The following is a 23016-nucleotide window of genomic DNA, read 5'->3' as shown; positions in this document are numbered from 1 at the left end:
GGTCAGCGAGCTTGTTACGCCAGCAATCTCTTACCACAGGTACCAGTTAATCTTTGAAGGTTAATCTTTACAAGTTGATAGTAAATGTTCACACCTTTAGATGTTTCAGAATTGACTCCTTCATAAGGAGCAAAATCATGAAAATCACATAGAAATTATGGGTGGAATGATTGTTGTCGAAAACCGATATAAATGGAAATGCATAAGGATAAAATGCCATTTGTTTTGTTTTCAAATATCTAAAAGGTCAAAAAAACATTCTGAGCTGTAATGACGAAAAATAAAGTAAATTATAGTCCTCTAAACATTAGTTACAATAATGCATCTTCTGCTTCTCATTCACTGTCTTGTTGGTGCTTGAGAGTATCCCAGCATGCATTGGGTGGAAGAAAGGTAAGCAGGGATGTCACTACCCGATGTGAGTCGAGTGCAGATGTGAGATGCGCATGCGTCATGTGAGTTTAAACGGTTTACTGGCTACCCGATGTGAGATGAGTTCACGGCATAACACCAAGGGATCCGGATCAGGCTGCAAGCAAGGTGGGCGCGTCTGTGTCATACTAAAATTTGTAAAATTCATAAAATAATAAACTTTTCTCCCCCCTTATTGCCCCAATGCCAGTGGCCTCCTCAATGACCCTCAGTAGCTAAAAGCTCTATTGAAAATAAAGTACAAATCAAAAATTCATCTTGTACATGTTGTCTATGGGTACATAAAGCGGAGAAAGAAAGATTTCAGAAAAATTAGGAGGCAGCAGGTACAATATTGATAGAGAAAACAACCTGTTATGGACTCCACTCCCGTGACCCCTTATGCATGTTTACTCCACAAGACTCCAAAAACTGCAGGAAAACATACTGAACCTCATTTAAAGTTTAAAGTTTAAAGCGTGTAGATGTCGCAGCGTCATTGTCGCAAAGTGACGCATGTGCAACTCACATCTGCACTTGACTCACAAGCACAGGGCTTCAATAAAAAACATTTTTTTGGGTGTCACAAGTGAGTAAACTTTCTCAGTTTAAAAGTAGCTACCATTCCTGTTTTAAAACTGTAGAGGGCAGACAAGGACTGACTTCAACACTTATCCCAGTGACGTCCATATATAGGAACAAAGACAGGGAAGTAAAGTAGTAAATGTTTCATTTCATTGTTTTCAGCCCCTAATGCTCCAGATATTGATGTTCTCCTCCGAATGATAATCTGTTACAAACTTTTCTGCCATGAAATGACCCTAAACCTTCAAAATCCATCCATGTGTGCTGGGCACCACTGCTTCAATCTATCAGATGACATGAGTTATGCTTAAATTATTGTTGTGGTAAAGTTGATAACCTAGTTACTCATTTTAAAATTGCATTGACAATGTAAAAGCTAATATGGACACTTCCTAGTCAATAAAAATGTATTCTAGTTTCCTCAAAGAAGATATTAAATTCCAGTCCAGATGTATCCTCCCTGTGAGGAGGAGTCGATGCAAAACTCAGATATCTTCACCTCTACTTATCTGAGTGCAGAGAGGAGGACAGAGAACAGTGGACACACAGTTTAACATGATGGACTATAGGACAGGACTGCTGCTTTTAACTCTCTGCTGGGCAGGTGAAGATTTTCACTGATCTTAATTTGAAGTTGTCTTTAAAGCATTACCAAAATTAAAAGCAACTGACTTTTTTCTTTATTTGAAAGGTGTCGATGGTCAGACTCTGACAGAATCAGAACCAGCGATTAAAAGACCTGGAGAATCCCACAGATTGACCTGTACAGCATCTGGATTGTCATTCAGTGGCAACTGGATGGCCTGGATCAGACAGTCTCCTGGAAAAGGACTGGAATGGGTTGCTACTATCAGATATGACAGTGCTAGCATCTACTACTCTCAGTCAGTCCAAGGCCGGTTTACCATCTCCAGAGACAACAACAGAGAGCAGCTGTATCTGCAGATGAACAGTCTGAAGACTGAAGATTCTGCTGTTTATTATTGTGCTCGAGAGCCACAGTGACTGGAGTTGTTTGAGCAGCTGTACAAAATCCTACAGTACTCATTCTTTCAGGCTGGTAGTGCACAAGTTTGAAATATTGTTCATAAAATGTACACATTTCAACATTTTATATTACATTTGTATTGTTTTCAGTATTTATAAGTTGTTTTATATTGTGTAATTTTATTTTCATATATGTTTTTATTATAAATTAATAATCCTAACTGCATTATACACAAACTTGAAAACTTGTCTAGTTTCTCTCTCCTCTGTTACTAAAAGGAGAAACTCAGATCTGCTGTTCTCATTGATCTTAACTGACTGATACTCAAACTCTGAAATGATTCATATTGCTCTGTAATAAAACCAATAGGTAAATAAGAATATATCACTCTTTCCATCACTCTAATTTCATTAAAATTATTTCTAAGAGAAAACAGCTGAAAGTGGAGATGAGTGATGACAATATTTAACATTATTGTTCAGAGTGAATTTACTTGTATCGTGTATGAAGATAACTATTTTATATAAAAAAGATTATTAATGTTTGACAATAGAATAATAATATAGTCGTTAAGGAATTATTGTTGTGTATTAACACAAATGAAAGTCTAGAAAATAAGTGGAGACAATATTGACAGTTTAATGCAATAAGGTAATCTGTACCTAGATATGAATGAATAAAAAATGACACGCATATTTTCACTCTGCAGATATAATAACACTGAACAAACTCTTCTATTGACTCCAGTTAGACCAACATTGATGCTTCATATGTTTGATTTTATGCAAACTCAGTGACCTTCCTTGTTTCTCAGCTATAAAAACATCACATCAGGCTGTCAGTGGAGTTCACAGCACGTCAGTTTCAACATAAACCATGTTCTCTGGAGCTCTGCTGCTGCTGTTGGCAGCTGGATGTGAGTCTCTCTGGATTTGTTAAAGTCAACAGTTGTTCTTTGAAATATAACTTGATAATTTGTTACAAAACATTTTCTTTTTTAACAGGTGTGAAGTGTGAACAGTTGACCCAGCCAGCCTCTGTGACTGTGCAGCCAGGTCAACGTCTGACCATCACCTGTCAGGTCTCTTATTCTCTCAGCAGCTACTACACAGCTTGGATCAGACAGCCTGCAGGGAAAGGACTGGAGTGGATTGGAATGAAAAGCACTGGAGCTTCATACTACAAAGATTCCCTGAAGAACAAGTTCAGTATCGACTTAGAGACTTCCAGCAAGACAGTGACTCTAAATGGACAGAATGTGCAGCCTGAAGACCCGTGTGTAGGCCACTGTGCCAGAGAGCCACAGTAACACAAACCATCAGTAGACCTGAACAAAAACCCCTCAGAGCCTGAACACTTGTAACATGAAGCCACCAGAGGAGGAGCCCTCAGACCACTAATGGTTTCAACACCAGCTCACTGTTACAGCAAGGAGATAAAGTGTTTTAGGTTCTTAATTAAATTTAACATTAACAGTACAATCAATCAATTTAAATACTCTGACATAACAATCAGTGATACATTATTGAATGTATATATTACCTTTCAAGTGATGGAATACATTCAGTGATTTAACTACAGTATAAATGAATAGTTTATCTTCCATCATATCATTATTTACTTTTCATTAACAGTCAAACATGTTTGTCAGAGATTCAGGTTTCACCTTCTCTTTATGTGAGAACACCTGAACATTTCTTCTTCATTTTGATTTATTCAAATATACTTTAGTCAGCTGATTTACTATCATCAGTATGTAAATCAGCCTCCTTGTGTGTTGCCTCATAAAGAAGTGAAGTGTGTGTGTGTCAGAGAGAGACAGAAGAGCTGACATCAGTTCAGCTTCAACATCAACATGTTCTCTGTAGCTCTGATACTGCTGCTGGCTGCTGGATCCTGTGAGGAGCTTTTAGTGGATTCACTCTAATACACACATTAGAAACCCTGAATAGTCAGATGAATGATGGAGATAATGTTGATTTGTGTTTCCACAGGTGTGAACAGTATTGATCTCATCCAGACAGACTCAATGGTTGTGCAGCCTGGACAGTCTCTGACCATCAGCTGTCAGGTCTCTGGTTATTCTTTGACTGATAACAGCTATGCAACAGGTTGGATCAGACAGAGTGAAGGAAAACCAATGGACTGGATTTCCCATCAGTGGGGAACAAGTGGCCTTTACCAAAATGATGCTCTGAAGAACAAGTTCAGCTACAGCAGAGACACTTCTGCTCTAACAGTGACTCTAAAAGGACAGAATGTGCAGCCTGAGGACACAGCTGTGTATTACTGTGTACGTTACCCCACAGTGATACAAACCACCAACAGACCTGCACAAATACCCAGCAACCAGTAAGACTGGTAAAATAAAATGTAAACAAATAAATTATCCAGCAGAGTATATGTGGCCAGTTACTCTCTGATAGAGAGATTGTCTATGATTAAATGTATTTGAGAAATTTGTCACTACAAGGATATGAGGTTTTGTATCTCTGTAATTGTATTGAGATGCATTGAGATGACAAGAAAACAATATTTCTGTTACATAGAGCTGGATCAGACAATAACATTTGAAAAAGCAAGATAAACATACCCATTCAAATATGCAGTTAAGTATGCAAAAAACATTTTTGTAATTTTTGTAATTTTGCAATGAAAAATATCATGTCACCTGCTCGTCAAAATTTCAAGACTATAATCCAAGAAAATAAACATTTTGATTTCCACTTAAACAGTAAATGTATAAGAAATATTTCTCAGTTCAATATACTGTCATAAAAATACATCTTGTCTGTCCCTGTAGCATCAAAGTACTATATTTCATAAGCAGAAATAGTTGACAGGACTTTGATATTTCACAGTTTCCTCTGCTGTTGTAGAGATACTCTACTTATGGAAATGTATCTGTGTGACATGTTCCCATTTTAAACCTGTAGAGGGAGGTCTATGCAAACTCTTCCTCTCTTATAAACACACCATCAGAAACTTGTACCAGAAAACTGGGACGGTTTGATATATTTATGAAACACTCAGATCAGAGCACTGAATGACGACTGAATGGAAAATACCGTTATCTGGAGTTTGTTAATTGTAGTTACTATTCATGGTGAGAAAAAAAAGAATTCTGCTTTACTTCTTTAGTAAATGTCCAACCTGTGATTTACAACTTTGTTGGATGATTATCACAATTTCTTTCCTTACAGGAGTTTGGAGTGAGATCAAACTGGACCAGTCTCCCTCTGAGGTGAAAAGACCTGGAGAGACAGTGAAGATGTCATGTATCATATCTGGTTATAACAAGCACCTATATTCACTGGATACGACAGAGACCAGGAGAAGCTCTGGAGTGGATTGGGAGGATGGATACAGGTTCAAACTCTGCTATCTATGGCAGCTCCTTTCAAAGCCGTTTCATCATGACTGAAGATGTTCCCAGCAGCACTCAGTACCTCGAAGTCCAGAGCCTGACAGCAGCAGATTCTGCTGTTTACTTCTGTGCTCGAAGAGACACAGTAACTGAAGACAGTGGAGCAGCTGCACAAAACCTCCACAGACAACAAACAGCAATGTGATCTAAAGCATCTGAGTCTCCCCCCCCCCCTGCAGAGGACTTTGATATTTTATGAAATATTTCTATAATTTTTACACTTTTTCAATTACATCATTGATAGAAACTGATATGGTTATACAGCAAAATGATGAATAATCTAATCTAACAATGCCTCTGAACCAGACGGGGAAAATCCAACATCTCTTTTTCTTAAGAGCCTAGTCCTCCATGAAATGTATATGTAAATATAATGTGAATGGAATATTTTAAGTGTTTTTGCCCATATAATATATGTCCACTTTCTCACCTGATTCTTCCAGGTCCCTCTCTTTGTCCACCCTCTCTCCATCCTTCGCTCTCTCTCTCTCCTTCATCCTCTCTCCCTCTATCTCCCTCCCTCCGTCATATAACTGACAATCACATACAAAACATTTTGTAATCAACTAGAAAATAATTGAAATAAAAGAGAAAACAAAACACAGTAGTCCTACATATATATATATATATATATATATATAAAATGTTTCTGAAACTAAATGAAATTTTTTAAATTTATTTCTCACCACAAATATCCCCTTTTTACAAAGCTTTCAAATCAAGTCAAGTCAGTTTCATTAATGTATTGCTGAATCATCAGGTATCATTAATTATCTCAGGGCATTTTTCATTGAGCCGGGCTCTTCATTACTATTAGTTCTTCTGAATGACAATTCTACCTGCCCATTCTGGTGTGTTGGGCTCATGACTGTAGCTTGATAACGTTACCGGGCCTTGCTTTTCACTGTTAGCCGCAAACCGGACTAGAGGCGGCTGCTGCTGAAGAGCTACAAGAAAAAGTTTGATACATGAACGGTGATTTGCAGACAACAACGTTGTTTTGCAAGGTCGCTAGCATCTTGCACTGCTTCTAACTACCTTACGTTAGCTTACTTACCGGCCTCGTCATCTTCATTTGTTTTTATGAGGAAAAATGTGGTCAGCTTAGAACATTTGGCCGCGTCATTTTCCAAAGCTTTCTTCTTTTTTATTCTGGCCTTTTCAGTGCCGCCTTTGCGCTTCCTGTTATCCATTTTTATCTGACTTTTTTTTTTATTTTGAGCAACTTGCAAGGTGCCATGTCGGTCATGTCGGGGGCGGGGCCAGTATGGGATTAGTTTTGTGACTTTAATTCCAAGCAAAACTTCTGAAGTATCAAACAAAAAACACTAACTCAAGCAAAAAAATGGTCACCTCAAAGGTAAAACTTAAAACTTGCAAACAAAACATTTGTCTAGTTGTAAACTATTGGTCTTTTATTTGTTTGATATTATGTCCTTTTGTTTACAGTTCCCTCTGCTTCTTTCTCAATGATCATTCTTTTGCTCTCTCCATCACGTTTGCAGTCATGCTCCCAGCTTTCTCCTTTGCGCTCCCTCAGTTTTTGCTTGCGATTCTGACACAAATATCTCGCGTGGGCGGGTCTTACAGGGGTGCGTCCCCATTGGCTAATGAGTGTTAAGGGAACGTTAAGGGAAAGTTTGAGTGACAGCTCAGCCTCAGTGCGGGTAAACTAACGTTAGAGACTCAGAGTCTGGTCTGGAGGACACACAAGCCACTCCACAGCGGATTACTACAAGATTAATAAAGTGTAAGTATTGATCATATATATATTATCTGTGATCTACGTTGCAAGCATGGTTACTAGACATTTTTTGTTTCGTTGTGTTACTAGCTAGCTAGCTAGTAAAACTCTTTTAAGTTAGCATTTAACATTAGCTATACTGCTAACGTTATCTAAAACTTGTAGCCACCGGCTACCTTACTGAGCTAATATACCATGGGAATCATGTATTCTTCGTGAGGCCTTACTCAATGGAGCTGTATTAATTATAGTCTTCTCTCTGTAGAGACCAGGACCCGAGCAGAGCTACGATGCTCTCCCAGGTAACCTCATAGGTTAGTAACGGAGCTATATTATGGTCTATTAGGAAAAATTATTATCCAGCTAACTACTAATTGTTGTGGTTGCTATTGGCCTGATAATACACAATGCTAGGGTATTGGTTAAGTTGTACAATGTAGAAGCTGTGAATGTAATGTATTATATATAGAGTTCGACACATACATTAGATAATGTTCCATCTGTACACACGGTTTCTTCTTTCTTTGCACTACCTTAAGATGGCAGATAACGGACGTATTTTTTGTATTTTTTAGCACTGTAAATGTCAACAATATTTAGAATTAATGCATAGTGTTACTACTGTCCAAACTATGTACTTTAACTAACACTCCAGGCCCTTGACAAATACTTTGCTTAGTGATCCTTATGGTTTGATGTGATGTGCCTATGTGTCCTGGTGGCTGGCCATATCTTACTTTACACATGTAGTCAACGTGGAGGTAGGAATCTAGAAAGTGTGATCAATAATATTCCAGAAATAAGTGTTCCAGTAGTGTTCAGGAAAGCTAGAAAAATGTTTCTAGGTGCAGGCTTTATTACAATTATTTATTATTGATCTAATTTCAAACACTTTTTATCATCCAATAAGGTACTTCAAGCTTCACAATAAGAAGTCAAGGAAGTGAAGGACTACAGCCACATCCCAGCCCTTCAGAGAACTGTCCTGCAGAAAAGGCTGTCGTCCAGACTGGAGTGGTGGGCCATCAGTGAGCTCAGGAGACCAGATGATCCCAGGCGTCCAGGAGTTGTGTGTGATATTCCTGCACCACCCTCAGAAGTGTTGTTGCAGACACAAGTCAGCGGAGAAATACAGCTTGCCTTAGGTGAAACTGAATATGTGAAATATATACCTAACCCAATTACTCAGTACGTTTGTGTATTGTTGGTGATGAAAAACTGACCCTGACCTGTGATGTACTGCAAATAATGACTGACACTGAGTTCCAGCTTCTTCTACCACCGGGGCCCCAGCAAAATATGTTCAAATATCCATTATGTATGTGAAGTTTTATATTGGACTAAAAATAAAGCATTATAATGGTCTCAACCTTATTTCCTGTTTTATATAATGAACCAAACAGACAAGGGTGAATGTAAAAAAATGTTTTAATATATTATGTGCATTTTAAAATATAATTACAGTCAGACAATGTAAACACAAATTAAATTACAGGACAGTATACTGTAGTAGGATATATTGACATACAATGGACTAAGAAACTACAAGTACACCAATGAAAACGGTTATTGTAAGTGTTAATTAAGTATCTGAGCAAAATATGATCAATACATACGCTATTGGTCTATACCCTGGCTGTTTGAAGCCTTCGCACACAGTGTTTCCTCCACAGAGAGACTAAAGGCTCCTCTCCCTCTGCTGCTCCACGTCCTCCTGGTTGGTCTGCCTGCTGCCTGATGTGAGCTGTCATAGAAAATTATAACAAAGTTTCTTACACAAATCAAATGGTAACAAAGTTCTTACTGATAACTGAGGCTTCCAAGGTTGTGTGATTTACAATTAAAATAACTTGCTTTTAAGTAGCCATTAGCAAATGTGTAGGCTTTAAAAACACTATGAACATTTGCAACAATGCAACAGAAGACATGTAATTAGAGTTAGGACAGCCAGTCTTTGTCATAACTAGGAAATTACAGATGAGCACAAAACTATAAAGATGAACCAGTTAAGCAGTGCTAACACTGCATTTGTACTGTACAGTATGTGTCGACCTCTAGATATAATACATTATATTCACAGCTTCTACATTGTACAACTTAACCAATACCCTAGCATTGTGTATTATCAGGCCAATAGCAACCACAACAATTAGTAGTTAGCTGGATAATAATTTTTCCTAATAGACCATAATATAGCTCCGTTACTAACCTAAGGTTACTGGGAGAGCATCGTAGCTCTGCTCGGGTCCTGCAGGTCTCTACAGAGAGAAGACGATAATTAATACAGCTCCATTGAGTAAGGCCTCACGAAGAATACATGATTCCCATGGTAAATTATTATCTCAGTAAGGTAGCCGGTGGCTACAAGTTTTAGATAACGTTAGCAGTATAGCTAACGTTAAATGCTAACTTAAAAAAGCTTTACTAGCTAGCTAGTAACTTAACACAACGAAACAACAAATGTCTAGTAACCATGCTTGCAACGTAGATCACAGATAATATATATATTAATAATACTTACACTTTATTAATCTTGTAGGAATCCCCTGTGGAGTGGCTTGTGTGTCCTCCAGACCAGACTCTGAGTCTATAACGTTAGTTTACCCGCACTGAGGCTGAGCTGTCACTCAAACTTTCCCTTAACACTCATTAGCCAATGGGGACGCCCCCTGTAAGACCCGCCCACGCGAGATATTTGTGTCAGAATCGCAAGCAAAAACTGAGGGAGCGCAAAGGAGAAAGCTGGGAGCATGAATGCAAACGTGATGGAGAGAGCAAAAGAATGATCATTGAGAAAGAAGCAGAGGGAACTGTAAACAAAAGGACATAATATCAAACAAATAAATGACCAATAGTTTACAACTAGACAAATGTTTTGTTTGCAAGTTTTAAGTTTTACCTTTGAGGTGACAATTTTTTTGCTTGAGTTAGTGTTTTTTGTTTGATACTTGAGAAGTTTTGCTTGGAATTAAAGTCACAAAACTAATCCCATAGGCCAGGGAGTCAAAAGATAATCACGTTATCATTATCCTGCGAGAAAATATGAAATAAAAAAAGAGTGGGACTGCGGTAAAATAATAAATAAAAAGAGTGGGACTGCGGTAAAATAATAAATAAAAAGAGTGGGACTGCGGTAAAATAATAAATAAAAAAGTGGGGCTGCTGTGAGTGCAGGCAGCCTAGGGACAGCATCCATATTTCAATCCAATGCCATGACAACAACGGCCCTCGCGGCCAAAAAAACAGACCGGCCCACCGGGAATTTTCCCGGTGCTCCCGATTAGCCAATCCGGGCCTGCGTACAAGGTGCCACCTGCTCATCAGATAAACATTCACACACATTTACACTCCGATGGCGCAGCATCGGGGGCAACTCGTGATTCAGTGTCTTGCCCAAGGACACTTCGGCATGGAACTCCGTATGATAATATTTTACAAACTTTTCTGCCCTGAAATGACCATAAACCATCACAATGCCACATCCAAGTGTGATAGGCACCACTGCTTCAGTCAATCAGATGATATGAATTATGCTTTTTATTATTGTTGTAGTAAAGTTGATAACCTAGTTACTCATTTTAAAATAACATTTATAACTCATGTGGACACTTCCTAGTCAATGAAAACGTATTGTAGTTTCATCAAGGAAGATTTTAGATTCCAGTCCAGATGTTTCCTCCCTGTGAGGAGGAGTCAATGCAAAACTCAGATATCTTCACCTCTACTTATCTGAGTGCAGAGAGGAGGACAGAGAACAGTGGACACACAGTTTAACATGATGGACTATAGGACAGGACTGCTGCTTTTAACTCTCTGCTGGGCAGGTGAAGATTTTCACTGATCTTGATTTGACATTTCCATTTGTATTACTGACATATTTCACATGAAGATTTTCTCTGATCTTTGTACCAAGGTAATGCATGACATGCTTATCGTTTTTGGTTTGATAGGTGTTGATGGTCAGACTCTGACAGAATCTGAACCAGCGGTTAAAAGACCTGGAGAATCCCACAGATTGACCTGTACAACATCTGGATTCACATTCAGTGACTACAGCATGAACTGGGTCAGACAGGCTCCTGGAAAAGGACTGGAGTGGGTTGCTTATATCAGATATGACAGTGCTAGCATCTACTACTCTCAGTCAGTCCAAGGCCGGTTTACCATCTCCAGAGACAACAACAGAGAGCAGCTGTATCTGCAGATGAACAGTCTGAAGACTGAAGATTCTGCTGTTTATTATTGTGCTCGACACCCACAGTGACTGGAGTTGGTTGAGCAGCTGTACAAAATCCTACAGTATTCATTCTTTCAGGCTGGTAGTGCATGAGTTTGAAATATTTTTCATAAAATGTATATATTTTAACATTTTATATTATATTTTTGTTTTGAGGTTATTAAGTTATTTTATTTGCAATTTTATTTTCATATATGTTTTTATTATAAATTAATAATCCTCCCTGCATTATACACACACTTGAAAACACATTAAAAACACAATAAAGCTCACTCATTGATACAAGGTCCAAAGACAGCCCAACAATCTGGTTGCTGAAATTAAACTTCTAGAAATACTTTTAAATTTCTACAAAGTAAGACACAATTCTCTCTGTAAATGATATGATGTGGAATCTATGAGAATGAAAAATAATGTTACTGTTTCTTTTATAAAATCACTAGAGGACAGTCAGTGTCTAGTTTCTCTCTCCTCTGTTACTAAAAGGAGAAACTCAGATCTGCTGTTCTCATTGATCTTAACTGACTGATACTCAAACTCTGAAATGATTCATATTGCTCTGTAATAAAACCAATAGGTAAATAAGAATATGTCACTCTTTCCATCACATACTGTAATTTCATTAAAATTAATTCTAAGAGAAAACAGCTGAAAGTGGAGGTGAGTGATGACAGTATTTAACGTTATTGTTCAGAGTGAATTTACTTGTATCGTGTATGAAGATAACTATTTTATATAAAAAAGATTATTAATGTTTGACAATAGAATAATAATATAGTCGTTAAGGAATTATTGTTGTGTATTAACACAAATGAAAGTCTAGAAAATAAGTGGAGACAATATTGACAGTTTAATGCAATAAGGTAATCTGTACCTAGATATGAATGAATAAAAAATGACACGCATATTTTCACTCTGCAGATATAATAACACTGAACAAACTCTTCTATTGACTCCAGTTAGACCAACATTGATGCTTCATATGTTTGATTTTATGCAAACTCAGTGACCTTCCTTGTTTCTCAGCTATAAAAACATCACATCAGGCTGTCAGTGGAGTTCACAGCACGTCAGTTTCAACATAAACCATGTTCTCTGGAGCTCTGCTGCTGCTGTTGGCAGCTGGATGTGAGTCTCTCTGGATTTGTTAAAGTCAACAGTTCTTCTTTTGCAGTATAACTTGATCATTTGTTACAAAACATTTTCTTTTTTAACAGGTGTGAAGTGTGAACAATTGACCCAGCCAGCCTCTGTGACGGTGCAGCCAGGTCAACGTCTGACCATCACCTGTCAGGTCTCTTATTCTCTTAGTGGCTACTACACAGCTTAGATCAGACAGCCTGCAGGGAAAGGACTGGATTGGATTGGGATGGCAGCTGGATCCACCACATACTACAAAGATTCCCTGAAGAACAAGTTCAGTATCGACTTAGAGACTTCCAGCAACACAGTGACTCTAAATGGACAGAATGTGCAGCCTGAAGACACTGCTGTGTATTACTGTGCCAGAGAGCCACAGTAACACAAACCATCAGTAGACCTGAACAAAAACCCCTCAGAGCCTGAACACTTGTAACATGAAGCCACCAGAGGAGGAGCCCTCAGACCACTAATGGTTTCAACACCAGCTCACTGTTACAGCAAGGAGATAAAGTGTTTTAGGTTCTTAATTAAATTTAACATTAACAGTACAATCAATCAATTTAAATACTCTGACATAACAATCAGTATTACATATACAACCTTTCATGTGATGGATTATATTCTTTGATTTAACTACAGTATAAATTAATCGTTTCTCTTCTATCATATAATTATTTACTTTTCATTAACAATCAAACACATGTTTGTCAGAGATTCAGGTTTCACCTTCTCTTTATTTGAGAACACCTGAACATTTCATCTTCATTTTGATTTATTCAAATATACTTTATTCAGCTGATTTACTATCACCAGTATGTAAATCAGCCTCCTTGTGTGTAGCCTCATAAAGAAGTGTGTGTGTGTGTGTCAGTGCGAGACAGAAAAGCTCACATCAGTTCAGCTTCAACATCAACATGTTCTCTGTAGCTCTGATACTGCTGCTGGCTGCTGGATCCTGTGAGGAGCTTTCAGTGGATTCACTCTAATACACACATTAGAAACCCTGAATAGTCAGATGAATGATGGAGATAATGTTGATTTGTGTTTCCACAGGTGTGAACAGTATTGATCTCATCCAGACAGACTCAATGGTTGTGCAGCCTGGACAGTCTCTGACCATCAGCTGTCAGGTCTCTGGTTATTCTTTGACTGATGACAGCTATGCAACAGGTTGGATCAGACAGAGTGAAGGAAAACCAATGGACTGGATTTGCCATCGGTCGGGTGGAGGAGGCTTTTACCAAAATAATGCTCTGAAGAACAAGTTCCTTTACCACACACTCACGTCTACTAGCTCGGTGACATTAACCGGACAGAATCTGCAGCCTGAGGACACAGCTGTGTATTACTGTGTGCGTGTAAGCGACACAGTGATGCAAACCACCAACAGACCTGCACAAATACCCAGCAACCAGCATGTGACTCAAACATAAATTTACATGAGATTGCTATGGATAAAAGTGTTAAATGTAATGTAATCACTAATTCTTGAGTTCAACTTAACATGTACCATACAAACAGCCTTTATTTATGGTTAAGTGATAGAACAGTAACACTTTATAATAAGGGAATGGAAATCTTTGTGACCGTCACATAAAAAATATTGTCAAGTAGTAAGTTAGTAAAAAGTAAAATTCATAAATATCGTACTTGGGTGAGCATTGTTCTCAAGCATTACTGTTTAAGTGCCTTATGTTGTTGTGAATACAGCAACCATAAAAATGCATCTGCAGTATACTGTATTTTGTGTCAATGTAGTGACCTCAGTATTATTTTGCCAACCCAGTCTTTAAATTCTTAATACATTTAATTTCATGCCACCATTAATCATATCTTTTTAGTCAATGTTAAAGATGGACCAGGTCAGCACTTTATTTGAAGGGCCACAAACATGATGAAGTAATGGATGATGCATTTTTATTTAACCATGATTACAACACTACAGGTTTTATGAATATATGTACACTGCTGTGACTGGTCATCTCTTTGAAGAAGACATGAACATCATTAATACATCAGAAATCTTGATGATTCAAATACCTTAATTGATGCATTAATTAACATTTTGTTCCTGCATTAAGTCATGCATGAGATACTATTAATCCTTGTACATTACTGAAGTACTACATGAATTAATTCTTGTTATTTCATGCATGAAGTCAACCATAATTATAAAGTGTAACCAATAGAACAATACAAAGCAAAAAGTGTTCTTGTCTCTGAATGTGATATTATATCTAACATAGAATGACAAGCAACTATAATTAAAAAATGAACAAATAATAAATGATACAAACTATAACAGAGTGCTGGTTTAGGAGCCACTCCCTCCCCATTATGTCCTGATGCAAATCTCCAGTCTGTGCAGTGTACTTCTGTCCTGCTGACTGCTCTTGTACTTTGTGTGGAGCATCAGATGTCACATCTCCAGCCTCAGGATGATGAACACACTCACTCTTCTGCTGGTTGCTCTCTCTCTGCCCTGTGAGTTCTCCTGCTTCTTGCTGTGTTATCTTTTCTCAGACAACATGGACTGATGGTCAGTCAGTGAGACCAGAAAACTTCCCAGATGACTGTCTGACTTTCTTCTGTGGTTCTTCTCTCCTTTCATCTCATCAGGTTGTACAGGTCAGAGTATGGAGTCCATTCCTTCCAGTTCAGTAGTGAAAAAGCCTGGGGAGACTCTCAGTCTCTCCTGCAGGGGATCTGGTTTCACATTTAGCTGCTGTAGCATGAGCTGGATCAGACAACCTGCAGGAGAAGCACTGGAATGGATAGGGCGTATTTACAGCGATGCTAGTAGAACAGATTATGCCAGCAGTGTGCAAGGACGAGTAGAGGTCACCAGAGATAACAGCAACAGCATGGTGTATCTGAGACTGTCCAACTTAAAGCCATGGATGGCCCACCAAATGCTGCTGAGCAGAATAAATAAATACATCTAAGTGGAATTGAATAAGTTGAAAATAATTTTCATCCTTTAAAAAAATCATAAATTACCAATATTATGAAAGATACATGAATCATATTTTTCCAGAGATGTGTTGAGTTTCTGTTTGAGGAAGAGGAGTCAATGCAAATCTCTGACCTCTTCCATCTCTACATATGTGTTGCAGAGTGAAGGACAGACACTAAATCACTGACATACACACTGTAGACTGGACAGAGACAACTGGCTTTAACAATGATCAGACCTGATTATTTGGTTGTTTTTCTCATCCTGTCATTTAACTGGGCAGGTAAGAACAATAATTGTTTTTATGATAAACCTCATTCACAGAGTAAGCTTCAGTTCAACATCATCACCACACTCAGAGAAACAGTCTCAATAACACTGTTTCATACATACATGTTGTATTGCAGCTCCCCCAGATGTAGTTGAAGCAGACATTAAACAGTGTGTTGATCTGAGTGTAAATGTAAATCTGTTTGTTTTACATGTCTGACTTGTATGAGAAGTTTTGTGAAATCGATAAAAAATAAATGGATGTTCAAACTTCTTCTTTAAGCTGTAGCCTCACTTAACTGTCCATGTTTTACACTTTTTTTAAATGTCATCTTCATTGTGATACTTATTTTTCCTCTGCGCTATAGCAATTATTATTTGTATATATTGTTTCAGTTACTAAGTGATTAATTTCCTCTGGATGCTCCAAGTTTATCTGTATATCTGGCTTCAAACAGTCACAATTTGAAAACAGAAACCTTTACAAAGTCTAAAAAAGAAATCCAGGTCTTCAACCAGCTGCTCGTGTATTCATTTACATGATCTTGCTTTCACTTCAGTTGTTTGCAGTAATAAAATACAATAAAAACAAACATATAAATCAATGACTTGAACAATTCTAATCAGATGTATTCCTTTTACAATTTTATAATTTACGAAAAAAATAAACATTTTTAAATTGTACCAATAATTAAAAAGTCAACAGAAGTAAAGCCATTAGAGTATGTAACTGACATGAGTCAGTCAAATTTTAGAAAACAAATCTGATATTACATTTTTTATGTACACAGCAGTTGTTTTATGGAGGTTCAAATGTGTTTAATCACTATTTGTTACTTGTCAGATTGTTTAAATTATGTTTTATGTTGTGTTTTGTTCAGAGCCTTGAATTTGACTTTAAAAGCAGATTGTAATGTAGGAGGAGCTAACTATAACCAAATTTTCGCAGGGATCCAGTTGACATCATATTTAAAGAGGGATTCATGGATTGCAAAACAGAAGAACACTGTGAACATGGCTTCCAGAAAGCTAACACTCTTGGTGGTTGCTGTGATTCTTTCGGCTGGTGCTGAAGGTCAGACCATAACAGAGTCTGAACCAGCTGTTAGAAAACCTGGAGAATTACCTGCACAACATCTGGATTTAGCTTCAGTAGCTCACTTTGGAACTGGATCAGACAGGCTCCTGGAAAAGGACCAGAGTGGATTGCTTTTATACACACAGAAAGTTCTCCTATCTCTTACTCCCAGTCAGTCCAGGGGAGATTCACCATCTCCAGAGATGACTCCAGCAGTAAAGTCTATCTGCAGATGAACAGTCTGAAGACCGAGGACACAGCACTGTATTACTGTGCCAAAGTATACACAGTGAGAGACGATAATAGGAGAGTCATACAAAAACTACTTCCTCTATTTTCCACCACAACTGATAACATTATATGAAATAGTATTTTTTTTTTACATGTAAAGGATTAGGCTACGTGTTTTCATTAACCATGATTAAAACTTCTACTAATATAATACAAATTTTAAGGACATTAATAGACATCTTAATTCTTCACTAGCACCCCTCAAATTACATATTTTATTTATTTCGATATAAATAAAACAATTCATAGCAAAAAAGAAATGCATTATTTAAACTGGTTGAAATATTTATTTTAATCCCAGGACTTTGACTAAATTATGAGATTACCATCCTTAATAAACTATATATAAACAGGTATGTTTTGTTTTGTAATACATATTGATTTGTAATCAAGGCCTTGACAATTGGTGCAACAAAAATTAAAAAATTAAAATAGATATTACTTCAATTCTTTAATAAAAAAGAACAGCAGATTTTGCCAACTAAACCCTAATAAGTTTATTTCAGACTCCAAGCTGAACCACAGCAGCTTATTGTAAGACACTATATTATTATTATTATTATTATTATTATTATTATTATTATTATTATTATTTATTATTATTATTATTATTATAAATAATAATACAAATATTCATAATTTATTTTTAGCTCCAGACCAACCCACAATCACATGCCATATGTTTGAATCAATGCAAACTCAGAAATCTTCCTGGTGACCCAGTTATAAAGACTTCACATGAGTCAGTGGAGGTTAGAGAGGATCAGAAGCTCACATCTCATCAGTTTCAACATAAACCATGTTCTCTGGAGCTCTGCTGCTGCTGTTGGCAGCTGGATGTGAGTCTCTCTGGATTTGTCAAAGTCAGCCGTTCTTCTTTTTCAGTATAACTTGATAATTTATCACACAACATGTTTGTCTTTAACAGGTGTGAAGTGTGAACAGTTGACCCAGCCAGCCTCTGTGACTGTGCAGCCAGGTCAACGTCTGACCATCACCTGTCAGGTCTCTTATTCTGTTGATAGCTACTACACAGCTTGGATCAGACAGCCTGCAGGGAAAGGACTGGAGTGGATTAGTAGAGATACAAACGTCAAAGATTCACTGAAGAACAAGTTCAGTGTAAACTTGGACTCTTCCAGTAACACAGTGACTCTAAATGGACAAAATGTGCAGTCTGAAGACACTGCTGTGTATTACTGTGCCAGGAGAGCCACAGCAACACAAACCATCAGTAGACCTGAACAAAAACCCCTCAGAGCCTGAACACTTGTAACATGAAGCCACCAGAGGAGGAGCCCTCAGACCACTAATGGTTTCAACACCAGCTCACTGTTACAGTAAAGAGAGAAACATCTCTTTAGATTTTTATAAATGGTTCTAAATTTAATTTAACAGCCATTTAAATACCTTGAAATTACAATCAATGACACATCATTATATGTATAATCTTCAAGTGATGGAATAAATTCAGCGCACATCTTCTGAAAGGGGTGATAAAATGATTATATAGGGTATTTTACACTGTTTCTTAAGGTCTACTAATTCAATTCAATTCAATTCAATTCAATTTTATTTATAGTATCAAATCATAACATAAGTTATCTCGAGACACTTTACAGATAGAGTAGGTCTAGACCACACTCTATAATTTACAAAGCCCCAACAATTCCAACAATTCCAGTAATTCCCTCAAGAGCAAGCAGTGGGACAGTGGCGAGGAAAAACTCCCTCTTGGGAAGAAACCTCGGACAGACCCAGGCTCTTGGTAGGCGGTGTCTGACGAGCCGGTTGGGGGTGTGATGAACAGTGGCGATAGTAGTCACATTAATAATGGAACAGTGACTGGATGTAGCGGGAAGCTGCAGGGTTCAGCAGGACGCAGCATGACATTGCAGGGCATCGCTGAGCTCAGCAGGGAGTGCAGCAGGACCACGGCGACAGCTGCAACCAGGGTCTTGGTGCCAACGTTCTCCAAGGAAATGCGCGGGGGAAAAAAGCATAAGGACTCCGGGGAGTAAACTCCCCAGAAGCTAGGATTAGTAACAAGCATTTCTGGTACGGGCTGCACACAAATAGTAATAGTAATAGTAACAGTAATAGAAACAGTAATAGAAAGGGAGAGGAGAGAGCAGCTCAGTGTGTCAAAGGAAGGAAGTCCCCCGGCAGTCTAGGACTATAACAGCGTAACTATAACAGGTAACTAAGAGAGACAGGTCATAAGGAGAGGTAGCTTTTTCGGGCTTAGAACTCTCCCCCTGCCGGATCTGGCTGACTAATAGGGTATGTAACATTGGTTGGGCTGAAAATTGCCCAAATGCTATTTTATTAGGCCCTTAACTACCCTGTGAATATGGCTCTATTTGGAACAAGAGCTTTTCTTCCATATATGGTATGCTCATAAATATTCAGAATGAGCTACGTGCTGATTGGTTTGAGCAAACTACATAGAAACACATGGGAGACTCGACAGCAGGTCTCATATTTCAGACACTGCAAAGTTATACATTGTTTATCGGGCTATTTCGTTATTAAATTCACTTCTGAGAAATTTGGTAAGACTGTGTGTCGGAGTTCAGCGGCCGGTGCTGCCTGTGTTGCTGCCTTGCTGCCCAGCCTGCCTTCCTTCACAGACCCCGGCCTGCTATGAGGTACTTGGAGCTCCGTCACGGCAGCCCACAGCACTCCATACCCGCGCAAAGTCACTGTTTTTTTGCGCTAATGGACAACCAAACGCCGCTGCCCTGACAGAGCTCCAGGGCCTGCAACTCCTCTCTTCCTGCTAGCTAAATGCCCGGTGTATGTGAGTGAGAGCACGGTCAGCGAGCTTGTTACGCCAGCAATCTCTTACCACAGTTCCAGTTAATCTTTTAATGTGTGTAATTATAATGTGTTGAGTTATTTAAACAAACGATTGGGGAAATAAACGCCGCTTGTCTGCGAGTCCCATTGATAGAGCCTGCGGCTGGATGTAACCAGTTTGTAGCTACAAATCACGGATAGTTAGCTTCATTTTCGGCGCAATTCTGAGTATATTTACAGTTTGAATTTCGTCACGCCACGTATACAACATCTAGCTAAATGTCTTATAAAGCTAACAACGGTGTCCGATTTCAAGTTAATGAATATTTCTGAATTTCAGAGGAATTCTAAGAGGAGGCTAGCTAGCTCTCATTGAAAGAGCTTCATCCAGCCGCAGGCTCTATCAATGAGACTCGCGGACAAGCGGCGTTTATTTCCCCAATAGTTTGTTTAAATAACTCAACACATTATAATTACACATTAAAAGATTAACTGAAACCTGTGGTAAGAGATTGCTGGTGTAACAAGCTCGCTGACCGCGCTCTCACTCACATACACCGGGCATTTAGCCAGCAGGAAGAGGGGAGTTGCAGGCCCTGGAGCTCTGTCAGGGCAGGGGCATTTGGTTGTCTATTAGCCCAAGAGATGGTGACTTTGCGCGGGTATGGAGTGCTGGTGCGGCTTCTCAGTCGTGACCGCCAAGTACCTCGCCGGTGGGGGGCGGTGAAGGGAAGGCAGGCCGGGGCGCAGGCAGCAACACGCACACGGCGGCTGAACTCCGACACACAGTCGGACAAAATTTGCAATTAGCCATCCATTTTCGTAAAGTGGCCCATATTTGAGCTTTACATAGTTGATTTCTCGCATAAAAAAGTTTCAGAAGTGAATTTTGTAATGGAATAGCAGAGATCTGCGTGACCTAGCTAGATTCAGAAGAGTAGCTGATCTCAGGTCAGTTGTGTAGCCTTTATTTTCATTAACAAAGTGTGTTTGTCAGAGATTCCCCCTTCTCTTTGTGTGAGTGTATGTTTATGGAGTTCCCTGAATGGTAGAAGCATTTATTGTTACTGGTAGACGGAGGGAAAGTTGAGAATTTTAATGTATCAGTGTCGATCTCATTTGATTTCCACTGCAGGAGATATCAATATAGAGGAGACTTAGAGAAAGTTGATTTTCTCTTAATACAAGATGCATATAACGCATTTTCATATATATATATATATATAGTTCTGTATTCTGATGCCTAGAAAAAATGTGGAAATTTTTCCTGTTCAATGCAATGTGATAGAAAATAACATCTGATAACTACATTTTAACAGCAACTAGACATCTCTTCACAAATAGGATGACATTTCCCTTCTGGAATTTGGCCAATATGAGAGAAGCTCTAAACTGCTAAACTGTGGGTTAAAGATTGTCAAGGTAGAACATAGTAGTTTATTTCCCATTATTTTCTATCAGTTCAGAAATCAGTTTCATATTTCACAGTTTCCTCTGCTATTGTAGAGATATTCTACTTATGGAAATGTATCTGTGTGACATGTTCCCATTTTAAACCTGTAGAGGGAGGTCTATGCAAACTCTTCCTCTCTCATAAACACACCAACAGCAACTTGTGCCAGAACACCGGGGGAGTTTAATATATTTCTGAAACACTCAGATCAGAAAGCACTGAACTACAGTGTTTCTCACAGAATGGAAAATACCGTTATCTGGAGTTTATTATTTGTACTTACTATTCATGGTGAGAAAATCATTTCTGCAATACTTCCTTAGTGAATGTCCAACCTGTGATTAACAAGTCTGTTAGATGATGATCACTTTTTTTAAAATCAATTTACAGGAGTTTGGAGTGAGATCAAACATGACCAGTCTCCGTCTGAGGTGAAAAGACCTGGAGAGACAGTGAAGATGTCATGTATCATATCTGGTTATAGCATGACAAGCTACTATATTCACTGGATACGACAGAGACCAGGAGAAGCTCTGGAGTGGATTGGGAGGATGAATGCAGGTTCAAACTCTGCTAGCTATGGCAGCTCCTTTCAAAGCCGTTTCATCATGACTGAAGATGTTCCCAGCAGCTCTCAGTACCTCGAGGTCCAGAGCCTGACAGCAGCAGATTCTGCTGTTTACTTCTGTGCTCGACAGACACAGTGACTGAAGACAGTGGAGCAGCTGCACAAAAACCTCCACAGACAACAAACAGCAATGTAATCTTAAGCATCTGAGTTTTTTACCACCTAAGCACTTTGATATATCCACATTAGATTTCCATAATATTTTACTGTACGAGTACATAATTATTTTCATCATGATGTGACATACCTCACAGTAATAGATAGAGTTCTTTCAACGGTCAAAGCATTATCTACTGTAAAACTAAATTGCAAAAGTAATATTCATAGGGAAAAGCCATGATGTTATAATGGTATTAAATGAGTAAGATGAGACGGGTTCAAATTTAGTGGAGCAAAAGTCCTCCTGATTTGTTTAATAAACAATTGGAACAGAAAGCACCTATTGAAATCTCTTAAAGGAACAGACAATCTCTAGCGCGCAACTTCTCTATCTTCTTGGAGACAGAAAGTCTGTGTGATATCCAATCAATTGGCGGCCCACACGCAATGGCGGGAGGAGGAACCTGAAGATGAATAAAAGAATAGGGAAAAGGAAGGTCCGGGGTCAGACCCGGAAAGACTTTGTTGGTGGTTAGGGAGAGAATGTCTCGAAGGAGCGGCTGATCCATATGCATATGAAATATCTGTTTGCAATATAATTTTACTAAAGATTGTTATAGTTTAACTGAACGAATCCTGAGTATTCATTTCTTGGTCTGCCTTTCAACGAACACAAAATTAAAGGGGAAACTTTGAGAAGTGACCGGTGGTTCTTAAAAGACTCTGGCTTTTGGAGCCAGAGTAGAATCGGTCGCTTTTTTTCCTACATATGTTACTGTAATGTGTCAGATCTAATTTTTTTATTAAAATTATAACTGCGGTTGTGGTGTTAATATTAATAAACATTTTACACAAATTATAACATGCCAGGCAAACATTAAAACAGCTGACTTGGAGGGTTGAC

The 23016-nt window shown here is 38.4% G+C and overlaps 1 pseudogene and 6 gene segments (V, D, J or C); all 7 read left to right on the top strand.

Moving 5' to 3' along the window:
* Positions 1-2704: 2704 nt before the first annotated feature.
* On the top strand, positions 2705-3381 carry LOC120574622. The segment is given in 2 exon segments: positions 2705-2900; positions 2989-3381. Coding segments are annotated over 2 exon segments (345 nt in total).
* A 451-nt stretch (positions 3382-3832) lies between these two features.
* Positions 3833-4340, top strand: LOC120574392. The segment is given in 2 exon segments: positions 3833-3882; positions 3979-4340. Coding segments are annotated over 2 exon segments (405 nt in total).
* Positions 4341-10930: 6590 nt separating this feature from the next.
* On the top strand, positions 10931-11404 carry LOC120574614 (the record flags this gene model as incomplete). The annotated part of the segment is given in 2 exon segments: positions 10931-10979; positions 11106-11404. Coding segments are annotated over 2 exon segments (348 nt in total), but the record flags the coding sequence as incomplete, so codon positions are not given.
* A 920-nt stretch (positions 11405-12324) lies between these two features.
* On the top strand, positions 12325-12950 carry LOC120574629 (annotated as a pseudogene).
* A 469-nt stretch (positions 12951-13419) lies between these two features.
* LOC120574391 lies at positions 13420-13968 on the top strand. The segment is given in 2 exon segments: positions 13420-13492; positions 13589-13968. Coding segments are annotated over 2 exon segments (423 nt in total).
* Positions 13969-17888: 3920 nt separating this feature from the next.
* Positions 17889-21093, top strand: LOC120574390. The segment is given in 3 exon segments: positions 17889-17969; positions 18059-18364; positions 21068-21093. Coding segments are annotated over 3 exon segments (372 nt in total).
* Positions 21094-21572: 479 nt separating this feature from the next.
* On the top strand, positions 21573-22120 carry LOC120574589. The segment is given in 2 exon segments: positions 21573-21676; positions 21776-22120. Coding segments are annotated over 2 exon segments (366 nt in total).
* The last annotated feature ends 896 nt before the right edge of the window (positions 22121-23016 follow it).

The sequence above is a fragment of the Perca fluviatilis genome, chromosome 15, assembly GCF_010015445.1.
Source record: "Perca fluviatilis chromosome 15, GENO_Pfluv_1.0, whole genome shotgun sequence".
Classification (NCBI taxonomy): Eukaryota; Metazoa; Chordata; class Actinopteri; order Perciformes; family Percidae; genus Perca; species Perca fluviatilis.
This window is presented reverse-complemented; position numbering and strand designations above follow the sequence as displayed.